The 25,488-nt window shown below is 48.7% G+C and overlaps 1 protein-coding gene across 1 annotated transcript in view; it reads right to left on the minus strand.

Moving 5' to 3' along the window:
* Window positions 1-3,121: 3,121 nt before the first annotated feature.
* Window positions 3,122-25,488, minus strand: part of LOC108928485 (E3 ubiquitin-protein ligase SH3RF3-like) — a 101,654-nt gene continuing 79,287 nt past the window's right edge. The window contains exons 4-10 of the mRNA XM_029257103.1: window positions 24,647-24,994; window positions 21,663-21,769; window positions 20,019-20,189; window positions 16,447-16,736; window positions 11,397-11,707; window positions 7,323-7,687; window positions 3,122-4,162 (exon numbers count right to left, since the gene is read on the minus strand). Coding sequence (XP_029112936.1) covers window positions 3,994-4,162; window positions 7,323-7,687; window positions 11,397-11,707; window positions 16,447-16,736; window positions 20,019-20,189; window positions 21,663-21,769; window positions 24,647-24,994 — 1,761 coding nt within the window. The 3' untranslated portion in view covers window positions 3,122-3,993. The remainder of the gene's footprint in view (window positions 4,163-7,322; window positions 7,688-11,396; window positions 11,708-16,446; window positions 16,737-20,018; window positions 20,190-21,662; window positions 21,770-24,646; window positions 24,995-25,488) is intronic.

Genomic DNA, 25,488 nt, shown 5'->3' on the forward strand with positions numbered 1-25,488 from the left:
GAAATTTCCAATTATGCTCCTAGTTCTTTTGGACAGTGGGCTGCTGTTATACAAACAGCACAGCAGGAGGGAGAGACAGAGCGAGAACAGGCTAGAGCGTTAACTCATCCACACGTCTTTTCGGGGGGGGGTTTCAAAGCTAACCATACCATGGTAAAGTAGACATCAGTTACCACCCCCGGAACTGCACCCCCATTACCACAATGATATTAGTTACACCAAGTAATGGTTTTGTAGCAAAATAAGACTGGCAAAACTTTTCGAGGCCAATACCAGCACCTATTAGAGCAAGGAGAGCAATGTGACAACTGTGGTCAACATTAACTCGAGCTGAAACACAAACCTCAGTAATATAAGCTAATGAGAATGGTATCGCATGGATGAAAAGATCAGAGGTCAAAATGAACAGCACAGGCAGAGCAGTTCAACAGACAAGTGGATTAAGTCCTACATTAATAAGATTGAGATCTACATTCTTTTGAAAGCACGTTATATGGTACCTGGAAGCACCCCCACACAAGAAGGATAGGTAACAAGACCACGAACCAGATACCTGTGGGTGCCATGTGTTATTCCGAAGCTTTTCTCTCTGTTCTTCTTGCAAAGCCAAGGAGTAGCATGTGTAGAATTATAGCAGATGTGAACATGTTGTAGTGTTTTGACTGTGAGGCAACTTACTGTGTGTAGGAGTTTGTGTGAAAGCACTTTCCAGGATGAGCTGGTGGGAACCTTAAGTTCGATTCAACATACAAGTGTTTCTATGTGTGTGTTTGGTCCTTTGGTGGAAAACTTGTGGCAATGCTGCATTCTAAATTTATTTTTTGTAAGGGAACACCATTAAAGCCAAAGGGGAATAATACAAACTTACAGTGTCCTCACCTTGTCATGTAAGAAACAAGATTTCTGCTAGCTGGCTTAACAGCATGGACCCCGAAAGGATTGATTCCATAGAGAAAGAGGGGAGTCAGTGAGACAGAGGGAAAGAGTTTTGTGTGGATTGCAAGCTCAGTCTTTGTTGTAGTGCATTTTTTTCTTTCGGCAATAACACATGGATTAAGCTGTCAAGTGGCTGTCATGACCCAGGCCTCCACTCACACACTCTCAGACCCACAGACATGGAAAGTGACAGAACCCAGCACTTTAAAACAAAGGCATTTATTGCTCAAATGCACTTGACTGAAAAACTTTGATCAATACATCACAGGTCAGTAACACAAGACAGTGTGTAAATGAATACAAGGCCAAACACCAGATCACCACCATGGACAGCAGATTCCCAAACACAGGGGCTTTGGCATCCCAGATCAAAAATGTCCCTTTTTTTTCCCCTTTCGTTGCAACGATGCAAATGCTCTATTAACAATCAAGCATGAGTTCTCATGTTGAACATACAGGTACAACCTTTATACAAAGATTTCAGAAACTCTAAACTCTCATGAACAGTTTCGAGTCTCCTGAATGCCAGAATGGTAACGTTGGAGTAACAATATTAACACAGCTGCAGGAATCCCTTGATACTGCCATCAACAAAGCGGTGACTTTGTGCTTCAATTTCTCCAGCAGACACCTCACTCGAAGTCTTGAAACCTGCTCTCGACGCCAAACCGGTAAAGAACATGTTTCTGTAACGTCTTACAGCTGATATCGGTGTTTTACCTGGTAGGAGACTGCATTGTGCAAAGAGAACAGCATCACCCAAAATCTGTGACGGTAGTATTAACTCTGGCAGAACCCGATGTACTCGGCTTTGTGACGCTGAGAATAACCCCCAGAGAAGAGCAAAGAAAAAAGCCCCAGTGCTCAGGCAAGCACCGGTAAATCTGCCCCAACCGTTCACCAGCTGCAAAGTCTTTCTGCTCTGGGTAGTGGGTGGGCCAGGGTCAGCCCCATATCCACTGATAAGACTAATGGAGAAAAATTAACAGGGTGTCTGCTAAATAAGCTCCGTACAGACAAGGCCATCGATCACAGCTGATGGTTAGTGCTTCAGGAGGGAGATTACTCCGATACGTCCATTACTCACTCAACCAAGGACGGACCACAAGAGAGCGATCTGACCTTGGACACCATCAATCAACCCTATTAGCTGTGATTCTCCAGCCTGATGCATGACAGTCTAAATCCAATCCTACATCAGTAAATATGTAGTTTTTGCAGTACTCCTCTGTCTATTTTTTTCTGACTTACTGCCTAACGCACAGGGATGTCTTGAATTGAATGACTTGTTGTAACACTTATTATGTGAAAACACTAAGAAATCCCCTGTTCTGGTGGCCACTGCGCTTTCTTAATTTCACAATGAGCAGTGCGCTGAGAGACATCAGAGTCATGTGATTGTTGGAGGGGGAGTGGGTGAAGCCATTAGACCATCTGACCCGAGGGTGAGTGCAGCTCCATGTGCTATTCTGTGGCAAGGTGACGACTGCCAGCCTTGGGCTCAGTGTTGCCTATAAAATGTGCCATATATTGAATAGCACCCTGAGTGGGTGGGTGGCTGGTTGTCGTAGAAAAGTAATTATATGCTTTTAGCACCAGCTGGTTACACGGAAAAAGGGGAAAAAACGGTTAAGATGCCACTCGCCATACCTTCCAACAATGGCTGCAATCTCTGGGAGGAACAACCGTTAAAGGAACCATCTAGAACTGAACCTGAAAAGGTGTCAAGGAATCCCACAGTGGTTTCGATTAAAACCTTAAACACATTGAAACCTGCTTTTACAACAAGCATGACGAACAAAGAGTATTCAAAAAAAACATTTTGTACAGGGACAATCACGTATAGAAAAAAACCCAGAAAGGAGTCCTACAAACAGCTCTGTTGAATAAAAATGCATCTTAATAGCAGCAACCAAAACTGATATGTACAATCAATAACAACTTTGCTCTTTTAGCTTTCTTTAGAACGAATCCGATGATGACGTGCACGTTGTCACTGTGGATGTCCAGGTCCAGAAAAGTCGTGACATTACCATCAACCAAGGATTTGACGTACAGTAAATTGTGCTTTATGGGTTACAACAGCGACTGTGTGTCAGACCGAGCTCTTGAAGGACCCCCAATCACGTCCGGACGCTCTTCGTAAACTCAAGATGCTCTTATATGCAAAGTTTAATCAGTGCTGCTGTGCTCTTCCTCCTTAGTGTCTTCTCTTACTGACACCTCCTTTTTCTGTGAATGTTTCAAAAAGATGGATGACAAGACACCGTGGACCTTCTTGTGCAAACCTGTGCTATACAACCAATGCTGATACACCCTAAGCCCATGTATTTCTGAGGTATCATGAAGTGTAGCAACATGAGCCTGTTGCCCCTAACAAGCAGGATGTCAACCGTGTCTGCCCGAGGCCTCCCATGCGGAACCCTCTATCAGTACTTGGACTGTGGGTGGTGTTGATCCCACAGGTGACCCTGCAACCCAAGCCTTGTGCCGGGAATTCATGGAGTTCACTGCAGCTGCTTCACAATAACTCAGTAGTTTTAAAAGTAAGTGACGTCTGAAGAAACTGAAGGTTTGAGGGCAGGGGTTTGCATCGCCTGGATCTGGTGTTGGCGGGTCTGAGGCTGGAAGGCACTGCTTGAGCTTGGCCGCTGCGTGAGCAGACGAGGTTCTAGTTTGGTTCTGATCAGATTCTGAAGGTGCTACCGAATCATCCCCCATCTACACTCCCAGTTCGAGCTGGATGAAGCTGGTCTTTGAGGAGATAGACAATTGTACTATCACTCTGCTGTTGTGCCATCAAGTTCCTGATGAAGATCTCTGCCAGAAGCTTCAGTAGGGGCTTACAAAATAAAAAAAACCTAAATAAGACATGAAGGGACTATGACAATACAACTGGACCTTCTCCAGTGATCTTCTCCAGTGACCTCCCAATGGACTGCTGTGTCACCTGTTTCAGAATCCTTAGTGGGTCTCATCTGGAGAGCAAAAAAAAAAAAACAAGAAAACTGCTCCGATTGCATCCTGTCCTGTGACCACAATGGAGAATGTAGCTCCTCAGAAGATCTCCACAAAGCTGCCAGGGAACAGCCCGGTGCGCCCTGTACGCTGCAACGTGCCCTTGTACCAGCCATCTTCCCGCTTTTTGTGCACAAAGACGATGTCGCCCTCCTTCAGCTCGATCTCGGCCTCGCTCTGCGGGGGGTAGGGCACTACTACGCGGTACCTGTGGAGGATATAAGACAGAGAAGACAAGCCGTGAGAGAATTCCTGGCGTCTGGAGAGAAACCCAGAGAGATAACCCCTCCTGGATACGGGGTGTCGTAAACAAGCACGGAGCTCCTGATTTAGAGCTTTCTAGAACTCTGTGGAGCTGCTCTGCGCTAGTGAAGAAAACCTGGGGTCTTTGAGTCTCACGATTTACGATCAACGTCTGCCGGGGCAGGACTCGAGAATCCCTCATTCGGCCGTTTTGGGGTCAACGCTAATATGCGTCTAAGTGAGACAGATTCCACAATCAAGCTCACCTTGAGTTAACCGCTAGTCCTGCCTCCCGACGCAGCACGTTTTTTTTTTTTTTTTTTTAGGAAAGATCCGATTGCGCAACCGACATGGATCCGATTCCTTCCAGTAAATGAGTCCCATGTGGGTCTTTTTTTTTTTTTTTGCAGTGTAGTGTTGTATATTACAAAGTCTGGTATTTCAGACCAAGGAAGTGTTGCTGTCTGCTCTGCACAGCCTCCATCGCCCCCTCACCGCTGCTCCACCCCCATCTGTTGTAGGGAGCAAGGGAATGATTCATGAATCCCAAACCACTCGGTACCTGTGTAAAATATGGTGTCCACAGCACCACTGACAGACTTGAGTACCAACACTGGCCAGATATGTGCTGCAAACATACAGTATACACGAGCCGTGGTCTTGGGGCACAAACTCTTTGCGGAATAAAGAAAAAAAACAAGGCTATATCCATGAAGTCATTTCTTTGTTGATGACCTATCCATCATTGGTTTCAACAACACTGATCAACAAACAAGTATTGCACAGTGGCTCCAGGGGTCAAAAATAAGCAAGTTACACATTTTCAAAGAAATTAAAATTGACCTGTTTAACTGCATCTTCTTTGCCGATCTTTCCGCTCATAGCAAAGTGAATGTAGGCTGTATTTACGCTCCCAGGTGACAAATTTCAGAAAAGTGCACCCAGAATTGCACTGAGGGACTGCTTTTCATCAACTCACTTCCACAGTCTTCACAAGCCATATGTGTTGTTAATTAAGATGAGGAATGCTGCACGTTTATGGAGCGAGAGTATTTTAATTTTCAGCCATTTTAAATTATTTATTTATTATAAATATATTAGACTCACACATACACACACACACACAGGGACACAGCTTGTCCCAAGCACGGGTCGCACTGAATCGGAGCCCAACCCAGCAAGGCTGGAGGAGACACACTGCAGGTGGGGCGCAAGTCCATTGCAAGGGACCCCAAGCAGGACTCAAACCCCAGACCCACCACAGAGCAGGCCCTGGCCAAAACTGCTGCACCGCTGCACCACCGCACCCCCTACAAATAAGAAAAATAAATAATTTAAATGACTGAAATATTTTTTATTTGTCATAGGGGACATGGTGGTGCAACACGTCTGGCCAGTACGTCTGGGGTTCGAGTCCTGCTTGGGGTGCCCTGCAACAGACTGGCGTCCCGCCCTGGGTGCGTCCCCTCCCCCTCCGGCCTTGCGCCCTGTGTTGCAGGGTTAGGCTCCGGTTCACCGCGACCCCGCTCGGTACAAGCGGTTGTAGACGTTGGTTGGTTATTTGTCATATAGCTATAGCCAAGATTTATACAGAACCTAACCTGTAAACAAATCGAGAGAGGCCAGCAGTTTTAGACTTTCCAGAGACTTTAGAGTTACAAACAAAACTAACTACGAACCTAACATTTGTCCTCGGATAACTGATTCATATTCACGTGCTGAGATCCAGATACAGGCATAGGTCCTCAAAGAGAACTGTGTAAAAAATGAGTGTGTATGCCCAGTAGCAGCAAGGGAATGAAGTTTAAAAGAGAAAAGCACCTGCTGATAACCAAAGAGCATACGTGGAACTGATACTAAGTCCATGTCCCTACGTGAAGAATACCTTGAGCGTGTAAGGCCGCGTTTTGTGCGGCACTCTTTCTCCAATGGATCGTTGTCCTGTTACATTTGGCACAGGGAGTCAGATCTGTGCCAAAGGAGAGAGCAGCATGTTCACCGATCTTCCCTTGAAAGGGATGTTCATTTTACCCTAGTAATTACAAACAAATGGGACCCCACCGCCGCTCTCTCGCAGCCGCCGCTACATCACCGTCGCAGCGACCGGCTGCGTTCGACCTGCTGCTCTCGCAAAGAAAAGAAAATCAATTGATGATTTTTCATCGCTGCCATAAATCATCGGGGCCTCTGCGCTGAATGAAATGAATGATTGTATCAGGATCTATAGCGGCACGGCAGGTGATGAAGGACACATAATGTACGGTCGTTTGAACGCCTTGCTCTCTTTTTGCCTGCATCAGAGAGCACATGAGTGCCGATAGAAAAAAAGCTAAAATGAAGACTTTCCCTGGTCTTGCTGTTAAAAGGCCATTAGAGAATTTAGAGCAAATGCACATCTATGGATTTTTACTGCTGTGAGTGTTCTCGTGTATTGCCATGCATTGGCTGTTCCATCGGGTTGCTATGGCGACCTGTTAAGCATTACAGCCTGCAAAGAACGCTTGGATTCCTCGCTGATGGATGCTGCTGTGTGGAAGAAAGCCCGACCTTTCCCTCAGAAAGGTCACGTGTGCGCCTTGCCTGCTGGAATGGCATGGGTGAAGCCTCTCGTCTTAAACCCGCCTCCCCCACCCCCCCACCCCCCACACACCCCATACAGGCTTGGATGAAAATATGGTAGCGCTCCGTTGGAGCGTGGCCCATTAAATCCACAGTGGACCGCACCGTGGCCACCACTAGACGCAGGGATGTGGAGTGTAAAATGTGAAGGAATACCTCGTTTTCTCAAGGGGTGCGGTGGCGCAGTGGGTTGGACCACAGTCCTGCTCTCCAGTGGGTCTGGGGTTTGCGTCCCGCTTGGGGTGCCTTGCGATGGACTGGCGTCCCGTCCTGGGTATGTCCCCTCCCCCTCCGGCCTTACGCCCTGTGTTACCGGGTTAGGCTCCGGTTCCCCGCAACCCCGTATGGGACAAGCGGTTCTGAAAATGTGTGTGTGTATCTCGTTTTCTCCTGCAGGAGTCATTCTCATGCTTTTGACACACGAAGAACACAGCTGATTTTAAGTGTCATTTTGAGGTTTGGCTGATGAAGTGTGTGTGGGACAGGGTGCAGGGAGGGGACTCTACCTCTCTCGGGAAAGGGGCTTGGGTTCTGGGCGGACAGCGAGCAGGGCAGAGGAGGGCTGCCGGGCAGGTGGCGACACCGAAAAGTTCAGGTCCAAGGAGCCGGACTTCCTATGCAGCGGCTCCAGGCCCATGGCGCCCTGCATCTCGCTCTCGATGGGGCAGGACCCGGCACGCCCGTGACCCGACGCCGGGTGAAGCTGGGCGGGACCGGCGGCACCCTGCGGCGGCGGTTCGGCGGCGGGGCAGGGGGCGACAGCCTGGGGATGCGCCTCGTGCGTCGGGGACATGGAGGGCGGCGAACGCGACTTCTTTTTGGCTGCCGCACCGGAGAGGAGTTTCAGGAGACCGCCGGCCTTCTTCTCCTTCTGCGGGCGGAGGATACAAATTAACACTTTGCGTGTCATGTCAATGCTTACAAACTCTACAAGCAGAAATACTTTTCATAAGTTTATTCCCCTCTTTTCATTACCTTCCTCCTAAATCTCACCTCTATGAGTCATCACAGAAGTTTATTCAGTGTATATAATATATATATATATATAGTTACATTTTGCTGAACTGACAAAAAAGCAGAGCCCCGAGTGAAGGTGGTTTAAACTTAAAGATTTCAGCTTTGGCTGTGGGTTTAATTGCCTTTCGAAATTAATTTCTGTTCTCGTAATTAGGAGACAGATATTCGGTGACGCTGCGGAAATTCTACAGATCGGTCAGACTGAATTGGCCACAGAGACACGCGGATCGCCATGGCAACAGAAACTGCAAAAAAAAAAAAAAAAAAAAAACCCCAAAGTGAGACGCACTCGGCCCGTGTCTCTTGGACATTCGCTATAATATTCACTTTATACCGAATATTACGAAGAACATCCATTACCCTGCAGCCAGTGATCATGCAAACGTTAATCTTATTACACTCCAGCTGCTGTTAAAACAAGCCTCAAGCTGCAAAACAAAATAAATTATTTAAACTCCCCCTGCACTATTATCTGAAATATTGCTATGTAAACTGGCAATACAAACAACAGCGATAATAGTTTCGTCGCTGTTGCATCATGTTTAGCTCTGTGGCATAAACACTTTTATTAGGTGTGCACACATGCTCTCTCGCACACACAGCTGTCATGCGATTCCCCTGTTCCTAATGGTGCGTGAGCTTGGTTTACAGCTGATGTCTCATTAACCTCCCGACCCGGGTCAATGAGAGGGGTCTCGATCAGAAGGCGGGGGTCAAGCCCCCGCGTCGGGGATTATTATTGACGGGCGGGGGGTCCTGCCGTGAGCTAATCACCGCAGAGCCTGGGAGAGCCTAGGAAGGTCTTCGGAAGGAGCGGTATCAAAGCTGGGGGACCTTCGAACCGGACCGTCGCGTCAATTCGTCTTACTCATCCTCGGTAATCGATGAAGCAGCTGGCGCTTCTCATTATTGAGTTTGAGTCGTCGAAAAGCGCCTCGCTTACACACCGGACCCATTGCGACATAACGTCCCCTGGCCAAATACTCAAAATACACAGCTGAGGTGTTGCGCTGCAGTCAGTGGGCGATACGGGAAAAGCACCGTCTGCCTTCGGTTACGTCTCCTTTTTATTCGATTTCCACTCACTATGTATGTCAAAGCTGTGGCTGCCAAATGTAATGCGTGATTTTTTTCGACAACAGCAGATGTAGAGCCCAGTAAAGCCGTAAGTATACCTGTAATTCAGTTCGGGTGGGGTGGGGTAGGGTCAGTCCTAGAGCCCAGCCATTGGAGTTTAGGCTGCTCGAAACGCCATCTCAAATTCAGGGAATGCGATGCATGTTTATGAGGCTATTAATGCAGAAATAAAACCAGCTTCTCAGGCCGTTCCAGTGTCAGGTTTGAGGGAGTCACCGGGAGAGTAGCTGCCATCCACCTCGCATCCGTTTCCTGCAGGACGGCCGGTGTTCGTGCTTGTCGGCGAGCGCCACCGGCTTTTCCCGCCGACTGGGCGTTGAGCTCCGTCCAGCTGAACCCGGTCGGGTGAAGCTGATGACGACGCGCAACACGCTCCGATATCATGTCTAACCGAACCGGAAATCGACGGCTAAACCAGATTTGGAGGAGGGAGTTTGGATCCGAAGAAAAACAATGGTTTAATTTGTTCGGGAAAATACCCTTGACCTGAAGCACCTAAAGGGGTTCGGCTGCCAGTCGTTATTTTATTTTATTTTATTTTATGTAGCAACTCAAGTGATGTAAATGTTTATTACAATTTTGTCATTACTAATTGTCGATTAATGGATAAACCTTTACGCAGCTTCTGGTGTGATGTGCATTGGTTCATATTGTGGAACGTAACAAACTAACCGTACTTTAGAATGACGCGTCTGTATCCAGGTCTCTCTTTCTGTTGATGTAATGCGCTCATTGTATTTTTCGGAGAAATCTGCGTTGCGTTGGAGAAAAACGTCTGCTAAATGAATAAATGTAAATGTATTTTATTTTATTAGTAATGGCAGCAACACTGGGTCACAGCAACCTAGCAAGATTGTGAATATATCCAACATTTGTATGGCAAAAAAATTTTTGAAGTGCAATTCAAGTTTTTTTTTCCAACAGTGGTTCTAAATTTTACATTTATTCACTTAGCAGATACTTTTCTGTAAAGTGACTTACAATGGATACTATGTAGTGTTATCAGCCCACACACCTTGTTCACCAAGGTGACTTACACTGCTACATACAAGGGGTCACTTATCCATACATCAGTGGAACACACTCTCTCTGTATGAACCTGAACAGCATGTCTTTGGAGTGTGGGAGGAAACCAGAGCAAACCCACACAGACACAGGAAGAACACGCAAACTCCATACAGACTGAGTGGGGATCAAACCCACACCCTCTTGCACCACCCAGGCACTGTGAGACAGCAGCATTACTCACTGTGCCACCACACCGCCTGTCAAACATTTCACTCCCGATATTCTCCGTTTCCCAAATAATCAGCCAACTTCTCGCCTGCTTTTGTTCCACGCACCGCAGCACACTTCTCCTCATCTGTTCTGAGCAAGCGTTGCTGTGCACTCGCGTGCTGTGAAACAGCGAAGATGATCATCAGGTATCTCTTCCAGATGAAGCTTTATACCGCAAAGAGATGCCGAACCTGAAAGTGTCGCATGTGAACAAAGAGAAGAGGCGGGAAGGATGCTGGTGCTATAGGGGCATCTCAAACTAAGCGGATGTATATGAGAAAGAGCGCGGGCGGTTACCTACTGTGGTTGAGTGTAGACAAAATAGCCACGGTCAAACCTCATGTGACGTCTTACGATGAGGGTGTTGTGCTGGGAACTCGGGCTCTTTCAATCAAATGTGTCAAACAGACAGGAGTGCAGGACCCCGCCCCCCCGAGAACAAGTTAGGCAACAACTTCACGTGGAGAAGCACCATAAACGCAACGGTGGAATGTTGTATTAGCAAACGGTGGGATGCCAGCACCAGCTCCATTGTCAGAAAGTAGAAAAATCGTATGTTAAAAAAGCTACTGACTATTCAAATTTCCCTGACAGCACCGCTTGAAATAGGAAAATGCGTGGTCCATCTAGAGGTGCATGAGCAATTACAAACATTTTTTTTTTTTTAAATTAATTACTTATTTTAAAAATTCCTCAGCCACAGCTTCTGACTGAGGGTTAACACTTCTACCTACAGCTCCTGCCTTTGGATGCAAGGGACGCAGGTTCAAATCCCACCTCCTGCTCTAGTGCCCTTGATCAAGATACTTACCTGGCTGTAAAAATAGGGGCAAACAACTGTAACATTGTTGAGCTCCTTAGGCGCAGCTAGCAATGTAGTGGATACAGCCGATGCATTTGGACCCAAAAGTCATAGGTTTGAATCCCACCTGTGAGCAAGGTGTTTACCTTAAACTGCTCCAGTAAAGCTACCCAGCTATATAAATGGTTCAACAATTGTAAGTATCTTAACAGTTTAAGCTGCTTTGGAGAAAAGCATCAGCTAAGTGAATAAATGTAAATGTGGTGCCTTTACAGAAGTGTCACACAGATGAGTAAGTGTAATCGGACTAAAGGTGCCAAGACGGAGAGAAAATCACGAGACGAACCTTTTCCGCCTTCTTCTCCTCCAGCTTGGGCAGGCTGGCGACGGCGCTCTGGGCGTGGGCCGGGGAGGGGAGCTGCAGGGGGCCACCTGAAGCCTCCCCGCCGAGTTGGGCGGCGCTGACGTTGGGTGGGGTGACCGCGGCCGCCGCGGAGGTGAGCGGGAAGGCCGGCCGGGTCACGGGTACGTGCTGGGGGGACAGCACGTAAAACGGGCCCCCGGCCGGCCCCGGACAACGCGATGGGGAGCCCTGGGGGCGCAGCGGCGAGACAACGGCGGCAGGCCTCTCCGGACTGCCCGCCGGGGGGCTGTGAGCTGTAGGGAGGGGGCGAGAACAGAGATGAGACACACACCTGTCAATCGCGGCGCCTCATCAGCCATGTATGCCGATCGCTCGGCGAGGCTTCGCTCGGCTAAATCGGCAGAAAAACGGAGAGGAACCCAGAGCCACGACAATCATCCATCCAAGCTGACAGCTCTATCAGCCTGTGCCACTCAGCGCCGGCTTGAAGCACATCGGAGGCATCGGCCGCCGTGCTGGACCCGCAGATTAGCTTAGACGGGAAACAGGAAGCGAGAGCTCAGCAGCTAAGCGGAGGCAGCCCATTTCTTCAGCATTGTTTGTTCATGAAAAGAGGTCCAGAGCGTAGCCGTAACACTCCGACTTCCGACCGACACGCGGTTCTCCTTGCTTAGCCGCACCATTAAACATCCCGACGCTAAAAAATGTAGCTGTGATCTCCAGGTACGAGTCCTCCGCGGGTCATCCGAGTGCCACGCATGACGGCGAGTCGGGGAATGTTCTGGAGAATGAGATCATGTAGACCGCAGGGTCCGTGCCGTCCAAATGGAGGCTAAATGTCAACATGCGGGATGAACCCGACCGAAGAGGGGATGAACCGCCGAGTGCCCTTGTTGAGCAGTTAGGGAAACATCGTCGGGGAACCGCTGTTCGCACCCGGCCCGGCGAACGCACATAGCCGCCGCTTCAAAGGGAGGCAAACGGCGTTGTGTGGCTGAGCCGGTCAAACACGGTCAGCTGGGTGATCGCAGCTCCGTACACAGCTTCTCCAAACAAATCCCCAAATGTGACCGTGTGTGTTCCTGTGCTGTATTCACAACGCGGTTTTTCACAGCGCTGGGGGGGGGTTCGTAACATCAGCAATTCTGTTTGTCTTGCTTTTTTTCATGCGGGCTGTCTGAGCACGGGCTGAAAAGCGTGCCCGTCCTCTCAACATCACGTCCCACGCTCTCCCGGGGAGCCGTACTTCTGCAGCCCCCACGTACACTTCTCCTCTCTATTTAGCTGTCAAACAATACGGTACTATTCCTTATTACAACACTACTTTTCTTGAATCATCCACGTAGGACCGGCATCCCAGGGTCCTGTGTGGGATCGCTGTCCAGGCTCAGGGATACAGTGTTTAACAACCCATCTGAGTTCTTCACTTTTACCCTTATTCCTATAAACCACTTCCTTCTCCAAAGTGGCTTAGTGCTTGATATCACACTGATACGGTTAATGATTTAGAATAAAATAACAAGAAATTACGAAGACGCAGCGAGGGAGCGCAAGTACGACCAGGGGTCAGTCAACCTAAACAAAGGCGTCGCTTAGCAACACTCGGGGTAACGTGGGTGTTCCATACTCAGTTCTTGACAAACACTCCAGGCCACAGCTACGTTAATTTATATTGAATTTATAGTGGCTCTGAGGAATAACAGTTATTACTCCACTGATAATGACACAGATTTTCTTGTGAGTATCCCAAAATCATACATAATCGTGCAGGTGAACTCAATGGGAAAGGCTGACAAGCTGTAACTGCATTTTGACCTTTTTCTGCCTTCATCAGTTTTTCCTCTCCTCCTTTGACTTTTTGATCAGTGAACCTATGTGTGGTATTTAAATACTGAAAAAGAGTTTTTTTTAAGCATTTTGTTTTCAAGTGTGGATCTATATATCTACTGTACATAGCTGCATAACTTTCTATAGATCTATATAGAGGTATACATTTTATACTTGCACGACTTATAGCCCACCAACACACACATACTGTCCAAAACCACATGTCCCAAGGGGGTAGGGTCATGGCTCAGCAACTCAGGGCGTAAGGCTGGAGGGGGAGAGGACACACCCAGGATGGGACGCCAGTCCATCGCAAGGCACCCCAAGCGGGACTTGAACCCCAGACCCACCAGAGAGCAGGACCCTGCCAAACCCACAGCGCCACCGCACCCCCCTAACTTATAGCCTTTATTATTGATTATTAAAAGAACTAATATTGGCATAGCTCTGAGTAAAACGAGCTGTTCCTCTTAACTTTCAGCTGCAGATGCTGGAGAAGCTGTACTGGGACACAGTGCACTAGCAACCCCTGTAACAGTTACCTCTGTATTAGTCACCTTTGCACTACAGTGACACTTAGGGGGCCTCCATGGTCTGAAACAAAGGAGACCACAGCTCTGAGGCTTACGAAAGATCCGTGAAGGCCTTACACAAGCTCTGTGAAGCCATCATAGATGGAGAAGAATGCAAGCGGCAATTACTGCCCCTGGGCGCTGACAGACCTCTCATTATTGCATTAGAGCTCATCTGAGCTGTAAAACGTTTTAAAAAAGACCCTCCAGATTGTAACTCGGACTCATTGGCAGCCATCTGCTGTTAATATATCACCCTGTATTAACTCGTCGCGCAGTGCCAGACACCGGTACGAGCACGTCGGTGTGCTGCATTGACACGGCTGGGGTGGGTCTGGGTTTCCTTCGCTCTCGAACAAAGAGGGGCCGTTTCAGCGCACGACAAACTGTGCAAGTGCACCGATGCTCTGAGCAAAAAGTACCTGTTTATTTGAAATCTGAACTTTAGGAACCACACAAAATATTCGCATGACCGCCGGTAGCGTAGTGGTTAGAGCTGCTGCCTTTGGACCCATTGGTTTGATTCCCACCTCCAGCTGTAGTACCTTTGAGCAAGGTGCTTACCATCAATTGCTCTAGAAAAGTTACCCAGCTGTATAAATAGGTAAATAATTGTGCGTAGCTTCATATTATCAACTGCTTTGGAGAAATGCATCAGTTAAATCAATGAACGTAAAGGTATGTGAGAAATGCTGCAGTAAATCGGTAGAGGAATGAGAATGAAACACATCTGCATCTTTAATCCATATACTGCACGTCTCTTTAATTATAAATGTGTCTGCAGGTGATGATTCTAGGCACCCACAAAAACTCAAGTATAATTTTATACTTAGCTATACCCTGTAAATCTGTAAATATGCGCATCTGTGTATATCTGTAAATCTGTACATATATATTTGATGTTTGATGTGTATATTCCAGAGGGGGTGCGGTGGCGCAGTGGGTTGGACCGCAGTCCTGCTGTCCGGTGGGTCTGGGGTTCAAGTCCCGCTTGGGGTGCCTTGCGACGGACTGGCGTCCCGTCCTGGGTGTGTTCCCTCCCCCTCTGGCCTTACGCCCCTGTGTTCCCGGGTAGGCTCCGGTTCCCCGTGACCCCGTATGGGACAAGCGGTTCTGAAAATGTGTGTGTGTGTGTGTGTGTATATTCCATATGCAGGTACTCATATAAAGTGCAAAAACAGCGATACTAGAGTAACCGCAGTCCGAGACTCGCGTGTCAGCAGCAGTGCCTTTCTGTTTTTCCTTTACTCCGAGTCGTACGTCACTTTTGAGAGAAGCGTCTGCCAAATAAATGACATTGTAATGTTTTCTGTGTGTAGCGATAGGATGTCATAGCATTTTTGGAGATGACAGGAGTTTTCAGTGCTCTTCGGGAGGTGATGGCAGTGTTTTTGCCATGTTCAGAGGTAACAGTTTTTTTCCCCCTCCAAGGGTAATGCCTGCGTGTTTGTTGGGGGTTTAAAGGATAACAGTGTTGTTTGGTTTTTTCAATACGGCTCTTTGAGCAGCGTGTACCCGCACCGTCTTGCCTGGGCACCGGCTGGCCCCTGTGACCCAGGTGGAAATGAAAGGCTCCAGGTGTGTTTGAGCCGCTTTGTCTCCAAGGCTGCAGCTGCAAACCCCCGCCACCCCCCTCCAGGCAGGGTTTGCCTCAAGGGCGGTCCTTCGGTTCCTGTTTACAGCCATGATCCACTCAAGGAGGGCACTGTAAGACCAACAGCTGCCCTCTTACCTCATCCAGACGACTGACTGAGATCCACGACTCTAATGGAGGCCAGGTGTGTACGGCTGGAGCAGAGGGATGGAAGGGTAGGGGCTTGAACACTAGCTGTCCAACGTGAAGTCTACGTTTAAACAGCCAGACGGCCGCTTTGTAATGTCAAAGCCACGAAAGCAGTAAGAAGGAGCAGTTATCCCTGGCCGAGCTCCAACCAGCACACCCAAACACAGGCCTGGGACAGTGCCAGGAGGCGTCAGATGTTTGCAATGCTGGTTTCACCACGCTGACATCCAGCAGCACGCCTGACCTTCAAACAGGCCCACCTGGTCTCAATGCAGCTCAACCAGGAGGCTTTCGTGCGTGTTTATCGATAGTGGCGAAAATGTGTAGCGTTTGCATGTTCTCCCCGTGTCTGCGTGGGTTTCTTTATGCTCTGGTTTCCTCCCACAGTCCAAAGACATGCTGTTCAGGTTTTCCAGTAGTGTGTGTGTGTGTGTGTGTGTGTGTGTGTGTGTGTGTGTGTGTGTGTGTGAGTGATCGAGAGAGTGTGTTCCACTGATGCATGGATGAGTGACCCAGTGTAAGTAGTGTATCTAGCAGTGTAAGTCACCGCAGTGAATAAGGTGTGTGGGCTCATAACGCTACATAGAGTTCATTGGAAGTCGCTTTGGAGAAAAGCGTCTGCTAAATAAATAAATGTAATTGTAAATGTTCATTCAAGGCTACATAGCTGTGCTTCACCAGTTTGTTACTACATGACCGATGCTTTTTGTTGGTCTGAATAGGAAGCTGTTCTTCCCAAGTCCTCCATCGTGAGTGACGGGACAGGTGGAGGGAAACAGAGACTGGAACTGAGATTGAAATCTCAGCGAGTGACATTCTCAGGTGCTCCTTCAGCATGTCGGGGACTCACCCAGCTGCAGGGCAGTGCGAGCCTGGCTCACGGTCTGCTGGCCGGCCGCACGCAGGCAGTTCTTCAGGTGCACGGCCGCTGTCGGATGCTGGGGTGGGGGAGAGGAGGAAGAGGAGGAGGGGGATGAAGAGGTAGGGGGGCTGGCCAGCGGTGCAGCGGTGGAGCGTGAGGAAGGCCCCAGAAGCGAGGGGCTGGACGGCCCCGAGGAACCCGGGGAGCCGGGCGCAGCTTTGGCGGCCTGGGCGGAGCTGGGAAGGCAAGCGCGAGGTTGTCCCACAGCAAAGGGTGCCCTGAGGATGGAATACATGGGACAGGTTAATGGAAAACTCAGACCCAACAGCGGTGGTGCAGCGAGTAGCACTGGGGTCCCACAGCACCTGGATGGTGCGATTGGACAAGGGTTTGATTTCTGCCTATGCTGTGTTGAGTTTGCATGCTCTCCCCGGGTCAGTCTGGGTTTCCTCTGGGTGCTCTGGTTTCTTCCCACAGTCCATAGACATGCATTTCAGGTTCACTGGTGACTCTGAAGTGCATGTGTGTGTGTGTGATGTTGCTCTGGTGAACATGTGTGAATGATTGTCGGAAGTTAAGAGCAGTGCATCTACTGCTGTGAGTCGCTTTGGATGAAGGTGGCAGCTAAATAATACACAGAAATCATTGTACATCACTTTGGAAAAAAGCATCTGCTAAATAAATAAGTAAAGATAAATAAGGCCGGGGGGTGCAGTGGTGGAGTGGGTTGGACCGGGTCCTGCCTGGGGTTCGAGTCCTGCTCGGGGTGCCTTGTGGCGGACTGGTGTCCCGTCCAGGGTGTGTCCCCTCCCCCTCCAGCCTTACGCCCTGTGTTGCTGGGTTAGGCTCCGGTTCTCCGCGACCCCCATATGGGACAAGCGGTTTAGACGATGTGTAGATAAGGCAGTAGAAGTTGCAATATATTTAAAGCATAGAAATTCTGCAAAAGCATGAATGTCACAGTATTTGCCCTCAGGGCTCACAGTACTTAAGGCTACATATTGACTTCTTGTCACTGCACAAAGAACCCCAGTATGCAGGTGGACTGGGTGGAGATGTAAAATATGTCTTAAAGAGACTTCAGGTTAACAGTCCCCATTGGCTAGAGCGGCGGCTTTAAAAATCCTTATCCAATTATGAGATGACAGTAATGGCTCTAATTGATAATTCAATTAAAACGGTTTTAAGGCGGTTCACACCTGAGGTGTCTCATGATGAAAAGTTCAGCGGTCCCCAATTAAACCGAGTGGAGTGGACGTCAGACCCATTGCCTCAGGAGTCCATCAGCTTTAATGTCTGGACCGGCGTCCGTAATCCAATCCGAGCCAAATGAATGGAGCAGCCCATCGATTCGTGCCCCCGCCCTAATCTAGCTCCATTTATCTCATAAAGCGTCCCCTGAAAGTGTGCTGCTACTGGGAACCGCGGCCTCTCGGTCAGCGATTGGTGCCGAAAATCTGCGGCAAGTAAAATGAAGCCCCAACAAAAAAAAAAAAAGAAAAAAAGACCAAATAAAGTAAATAAATAAAATTAAAAATAAATCACATACTTTACTGTGGTACAAAATGTCAGTTATAACTGATGTAATGAGGTCGCTGCATTGTAGGGAAGCGTTTTTACTTCGCTTGGCAGTGCCCCTTCTGAAGAGAATGAAGATGCAGGACTCCCGCCAATTAATTACTTCCTAAAAAACACACGCCTTTTCCCAGACAGCATCCAATTATTCGCGCTTCTCCGGGGTGCCCCCCCCACCACCCCGCCACCCAGCTTTCCACAGTTATGTAAGGCCCACCCTGGGGGACAGCAGCTCCCCAAAGTGAGAGGAGCTAATGTGTTTACTCACAGCTTTCCCACTCCATCTGTCCGCGCTGGTCCATGCAGGGAAATGCGTGGGGGGCACGCCATGGGTGGGGCTCTACCCGGACTCTTATTATCATATTAGAGTTTTTTTCAGCGCAGTCCCCCGTGCAAACTGGAGCGCTCGTCCTTCCCCCCAAGTGCGCTAATCCAGAAGGCGCTGTGGAATATCTAATTAATGCTCGGGGCTGTCTGGAGGGGGTCCCTTTGTCTAGGCCCTCCCTGTATAAAAAGAGCTATAACCAGGTCCGTCGAGCGCATTCAGCTTGGAGAATGGAACTGGACAGAGTGTAGGAAAAGCTGCTGTTTCACATATGCGTCTCAACATTTCCCGGACAACAACACTGAAACACTTCACAGAGATTTATATATATATATACACACACACGAGGGGGTGCAGTGGTGCAGTGGGTTAGACCGCAGTCCTGCTCTCCGGTAGGTCTGGGGTTCGAGTCCCGCTTGCGGTGCCTTGTGATGGACTGGCGTCCCGTCCTGGGTGTGTCCCCTTCCCCCTCCGGCCTTATGCCCTGTGTTGCCGGGTAGGCTCCGGTTCCCCGTGACCCCGTATGGGACAAGCGGTTCTGAAGATGTGTGTGTGTGTGTGTGTGTATACACACACACAGTATATATGTATAAATATATATACTGTATACACACCCTATATATATGTACACTCTCTATATATATATACAGTATGTATAATTTTTATAAATATACACACACATTTATATATATAAAATGGATTGCAAGCAAACAAATTAATAAATTAATAATTAAATTTATGGTTAACTATATGTATATGTATTTGCTGCCAATTAATTTTTACATTTATAAAATTGATAACCATAAATTTATATATATCTATGCATCTACAAATATATAGTAAATAACATACACGTCTGTACAGGTGTGTATGTGTGTGTGTGGATAAATAATAAAATGCCTGCAATTAAATGAACGAACAAACTACATATATATATGAATATAATGTTCATCCACTTACTGTAACGTCCATAAATCCAGTACAGGTTAGGAAGGCTTATTATACGCGATTCTCCCCAGCGAGGAAATTGCAGTTTAGAGCAATCGTTGGATTTTTAAAGTATAGCGCGAGTATTTCATTCGAATTACCGATCTGCTCGCGAGTCCCAACAAGGACCGGAGCCTCAGAGATGTGAAGGAACAAAGACTTGAGGTTTTTCCTTTCGCTACTTTGTAATCCCATTAATTCCGTATTTAGCGTTTAAGCACCTAGTGACCCGAGATCCCATCACGAGCAACCTCTGAGAACGCCTAAAAGTCATCTTTTTTCCCTTCCCTCCGACCCCCTGCTGCTGGAGGCGCGCTCCCGTATAGCTCATTGACTCGTTCTCCTTTGATGCACAGAGGTGTCCTGTCCAGATCCGTACATCGCCATTATGTTAATTACCAGCGGAGGGGCTATTATTGCAGTGCCATATATTGTAATCACCGAGTGCCGGTACAATTTCAGCCACTCTGCTCCCGCTGTTAAAGGAGGGCTTAAAAATGTTCCACCCCCGTCTTGGTGGATTTACGGCACCGCTTCGGTCCCTGCGGCGATCCAGCTTGGGGCTCATTTAAGAGTTGGTCACCCACACTCCTTCCCCTGGTTCTGAAAGGCCCTTTAATTCGACTTTGATTCCTTGTTCTCGCCGAACCCTACCTGTCCGCCCCACACGTACCTGGACACGGGGGTGACGTAGTTCCCGGGGAAGACTCCGGAGGCGCCGCTGCGCAGGGAGGTGCCCTTGAACCAGCCATCCTGGCACTTCTCAGTCACCCGGTACATCTCGCCCTTCCGCAGCTCCAGCTCGTCCGCCTTCTGGGGCTTGTAAGCGTACATGGCCAAGTATCTACGGGAAGAGACATGCTGCGGGTAGAAATCAATGGGAAGAGAGGACAGGGGGCTCGGGTTCAAGCGGTGAGGAGCGCGGGGAAGGAAGGTGCGCCAGCAAAACGAGCAGACGTGCATAGCTGAGGATGTCAGGGACTCGTGCACAGAATGTACCCTCTGACCCTAACCGGGCACTTGGATGGGCACACACGCAGTTTTACCATGGACATGAAAAACACTAAAAATACGAACTGACTGCAGGTAGTTAAAGTTCTGTTAGGCAGTATCCAAACAAAGGCAGCGGTTTTCCTTTGAAGCAACTCTACTTGCCATCTATCAATATTTATAATGTCTGGCTTTGTCTCTTCAAGTATAAATGGTCCACATTTTGTGTGAAGCAAAACACAGGGGACCACGGGAAAACTTCAGACGACATATTTCAATTGGAGAAAAATGATCGCGGATGCTCGGCGGAGGCAGATGTAAATGGCACGACGCAACGAACCCGCAGAAGGGACTGCCGAGTCATCGTAAGAGCGAGGCCGCCGCTCTGCGAGCTGCCAAAGTCAGACACGCGGCTCGTAATGACACTAGACAAATAAAATAACCCCCTTTCCTTGGCGTTTTTTTCCCCACCGAGGAACGCCCAACCCGTCTTAAAGGAGGGCAGAAAGGAATGAAGGAGACTCTCCCTGTGGCTTCTAAGGTCTTTCGGTAGCTATGGCAACGGGGAGGCATGCCGCAGCAGAGGCAGCTGCCGGGGGTCAAAGGTGGGTGTTGGTGGGGGATGTGCCCAGGCGCATTCGCAGGACAGCCCCTTAGGGAAGGCACGTTGCGGGGTGGTGGGGTGGTGGGGTGGGGATAAGGAGTGATGTTCATGCCTTCTGGCGGGGCTCTTGCACGGGGACGAGTAATGTGTGATTAAACAAGACAGGCGGTTTATTAGAAGAAGCTCAGGCCTCCCTCGCTCCATCTCTGTCTCAGATGGAACTGCTCCTTGGGGTCAGGTCCTCCATTTGTTACTGGAGTGCCGGCATATCAACAGAATAAAGCTTTAAATATTATAGCGGCATCAGGCGCAGCAGCACAGGCAACATAATAAGCTTGAGCATCATGGGAATTGGGAGAAATATAAGGCAAGATATTTATATATGTATTCACACAGTACTCTATTGATAATCTGCTGATATTTTATTGAAAGCTGTTGGAAAAAGTTAAGGGGCTCGTTATGACTGAGTGGATGTCTAATACTTCTCCTGGTATTTGCTCTAGTTTGGTCTGTGGAAGCTGCTATTAGGCCTTTGCAAAGGCTCTTGTTATAGGAGTCCTCAACACAAGCTAGATGGTAAAAAGCGCAGCGCAATGTGGTTTTTTTCTGTCCCGCCTCGCAGTGCTACAGCGCCTCCTGGACGCCGGCGCGGTGACTCGAAGAGTTTGTAGCGAGCCGCTCCACTGCGACGGCGGCATTCGCACGCCACGAGGATGCACTCACATGTTGAGAGGCAGCTGCACCTTGGCGGCAACCAGCAGCTCCCCGGTCCCCCTTGGAGGCACCACGGTCGCTATGGACGGCGTCCCAGCGACAAAGGATGAGGAGTCCTGTGGGGGGAAGGAGGGGACACGTGAGTGGGAGACCGCCGGGTCATCACGTCACAGGAACTTCACGAAAAGAGAGACTGAATTTATTCATCCATCTGTTGCGCCAAAGCAACTAACAATATTAGACTACTTAATTTTTTTACCCATTTGTACATCTGGGCTGAATGGAGCAGTTTAGGCAAAATACTTTGCTCAAGGCTAATGGGCGTGGATTCAAACCCACGTCGTCCAAGTCCAAAGGCAGTGAATTTAACCATTGTCCCTTTAGGAGTCTTGCAGAAAAACATGATGGAGAAAAAGCGAAGGAACAGAATTAATCAAAAACTCGAGTCGGGTTCGTGGAAACGTTTTCTTTTTTTCCCCGCGAGGCATCAAGTTAATAAGTTTGATGAGGAAATGAGGCGCCGCATCTTCCCAGCTCTTCTGCAGCAGTTCCCAGAGATGTAGGACATTCGTGTTTTGATTTACTTTAACTCTTCTCTCCGGTTCGTCCCGCACAGGTGCTGCCCAGGTGGACTCGTACTTTTCCCTGGTCCTGCAGTTTTTGAATTTAGCTATCTTGGATAACGACTGTTGGAAAACCCATGCGCTGAGCCAGCTGGCGACATTGATAAATATATACCGGGCATTTGCGTGAATCCTGGGGGGGGTCAGAGAAAGGAGATTGCGAAATGTAAGTTTTTTCTGCTTTCTTCGTCTGTTGCGTGCTCTGCAGTCCGGTGCAGAGACGGCGAGGCGAACGGCCCCCTTGCAGGGTCATGGGCGATGACTCTGTCCGAATGGGGAGGAGATGGTGAAACGGATCACTTGTCCCAGCAGCTTCACGAAAGCCTGCTGAGTGCGCGTGCCGCACGGATGAGAGGCTCCCGGAGAGCGGCCCTAGCAGAAAAGAGGTGCAAATCCTCATATCTCTGCAGAAACACAGAACTGTAGGAAGCTGGGACATTTCTCGGGCATAGGGCTGGAGATTACTCCTCCATTCCTAGGCTGCCCAAGAGATGGTCCCACGTGTGCTTTTAGATTACCTCCAGTTCAAAATGACCTTTCCAACTTCATTGCAAGTCTTACATTAAACTGCTGTTATGCAAATCCTTCCATAATGACCAACTCCTTCGAATTCCATTTCTTGCCAATTAAAAATGAGATCTGCCCTCATTAAAATTACTCGCTGTACATGACATTGGTAGACACTTGGCACAAACATATGAAACAGCAAGTTTTTCTACGGGAAGCATCTTCATTTGCAAGCTTTTGCGCCGGGGGCCGGCCCAGCCGCACCTAATTATTCCCGCTTTCCGCAGCGAGGGCGCTGGGGTTTTCTTCCAGACGCAGCGCAAATGCCAGGGGAATGACAGCCTTACAGTCGCACGTCTCATTACTGTGATGCTTATTCATTTAGGTCCCTGCAGAGAAACCAAGACGGAGAGAGAGAGCAAGCGAGATGGGCTTGGACACCCAGGCGGGCGTTAATGGAATCGCCGTCAATCAATAACCCGTCCGTATACAGGCAGACCACAAAGCCACGTATTCCGCTCAAGGCACGTCTGAAAGTTTAAGGTTTGGATCATAGAGAAACGGTAGCAAGGAGTTCTATATATAGATTTATTGCGGTGACACGTGCTCGTTTTCAGACTACGTGGAATGCAAATAAGTGTCTTTGCCGTTGAGCAGCTAGAAAGACTTCACGAGGAACGGAGATGATTTCATGTGATATCTGTTGCTGCGGCTAATGAAATTCCACAGTTAGCTCAGGGCAGCACTGCATCCATGATCCCTGGCTTTTAATGAAAGGCATCAGGACAATGATCCGTAGTGTGTAAAATGGCGATGAGACTGATGCATGAGGCTTTTGTAAAGGAAGGGGTGAAGATGGATTTATTTCTCATTTCTCAGATCGCCAGTCATTACATTTGACAGCTGAAGATGGACACATTTCAACACCAGCAAGAAATTAGTTGAAAGGTTACGTGGTTAGTAATGAAGATGGGACTCTGCTCACAGCCTGTCGGACCTGGTCCACATGCACTTGTTAGAGGGGCATGTGGCTCATTACAGGGGTTCAGTGAGAGTAAAAACGGCGTGTGCCACAATGTCAGCCGAAGGGTGAATCTCTTGTTCCTCCTTTCTAATCTGATCCTGGACTGCTGAAGGCCAACGTGAACAACTACGCAGAAGCTTAGAGGCTCACTGAAGTCATTCCTAACGCCACAGATGCATTACAGAAGCAGGAGCCGACCACTCTTTCTCCTACGGTACTCAAGTCTACGGACACGTCACGCTGCACTTGAGTCCTTAAGTACGCTCGGTCTGTTCAGAGCTCTTTCTTGTCGTTGAGGTCAAGGTCTTGCCGGATAGAGTCCATTCTCCAGATGAGGGGGCAAAAACACAATACATCGACCACAGGTAGTGGGAACTGGAGCACGGGAGACTTGTGGGTTCTTGCAGACACCTGTTGTCTTGTCTCCACTTGGACCTCAACTGCAGACTAATTCAACAGGTTTTCCGCGGTGCAAAGAATGTAGCGCACAGCCCTGGGCAATGCCGGTCGGCCAGTGGACAAACAAGCTGGTGCAGAACAAACAGAGTCGCTGCCCTCACAGCAAAGACTTCAATATTTAATGTGGAGAGCAGGGCAGCCAAGCAGTGAAGGCGACAGGCTTATCACACAGCTCCGGGTACTCAGATTTGCCATCAGATGTTCGCATGCGGGTGATCGGCAAGACCGGTCGGGTCTCCGCATTTACCTCTATCTAGGTTCTGCTACACCCTGCATGCGGCATGTTGTCACGGTGGGTACTTGGCTATGTCTGTCCATTCGATCACGGTTGATAACATCTACGGCTTCTAAGGACGTCTAAAAGTCAGATAAGGACCCACCTGCAAGGGGGCGCTGGAGGACAGGTGGGGGCAGTCGCCTCCAATGCGAGCAGCGGCCCGCGGGTCCGAAGAGCTGATGAGAACCGGTGCGCTGATCTCCATAGAATGGCGGTTGCTGAGCGCCTGGGCGGTGCGCTGGGTGATGCTCAGCGCTGTGAACGAGTGCCTCTTCTTGGCGTTCTTCTTGCCATCGGCACGCCGGCTGAGACCTGCACCGGGACCGTCGCTGCCATTTAGGGTGGTGCTGGGGCCCGAGGAAGGCCCGGGGGTGGACCCTGGCTCACTGCTGGGCCCAGGGGCGAGGATCGACTTGTCCATCTCCATTAGCTGCTTGGCCGTCTCATTTAACTGTGTGGGTGAGAGGTGGGGCGAGGTTCACAGTAACATGGTATATGCATTGTATTTATGCAAGTGCAATTCATTCGTAGGTTCCTAAGTGGATGCACAATTAACAGTAAAGAGGAAAACACTATTATGTGTGAGCCCCTGCCTTTAGAGGAATTGACCAGTTCCCACAATTCTGTAGGTGTAACCTGAAAATTACGTGTCACCGCTGTAATATGTCATGGAACAACTGAATAAAATATTTTCTGTAAAAAATACAGGCATTCGTGACCAAATTAATTAACTACTCCATTATTATACAAGGATACATGATTTGATGAGTAAAAGTTGATATGTGAAATAATTGCTCTGCTAACGGGGTAACTATTTAAACAGACAGCAGCTTGGCCTTGATTGTAGTAAAACACCATTATCTTAACTCACACATAGAAGTGGGAAGATAGGAATTGCTGCCCAAGACATGAACCCAAAAAAAGTGAAAATTTGTAAGCTATGCA

This window comes from Scleropages formosus, chromosome 12, assembly GCF_900964775.1.
Source record: "Scleropages formosus chromosome 12, fSclFor1.1, whole genome shotgun sequence".
Taxonomy (NCBI): Eukaryota; Metazoa; Chordata; class Actinopteri; order Osteoglossiformes; family Osteoglossidae; genus Scleropages; species Scleropages formosus.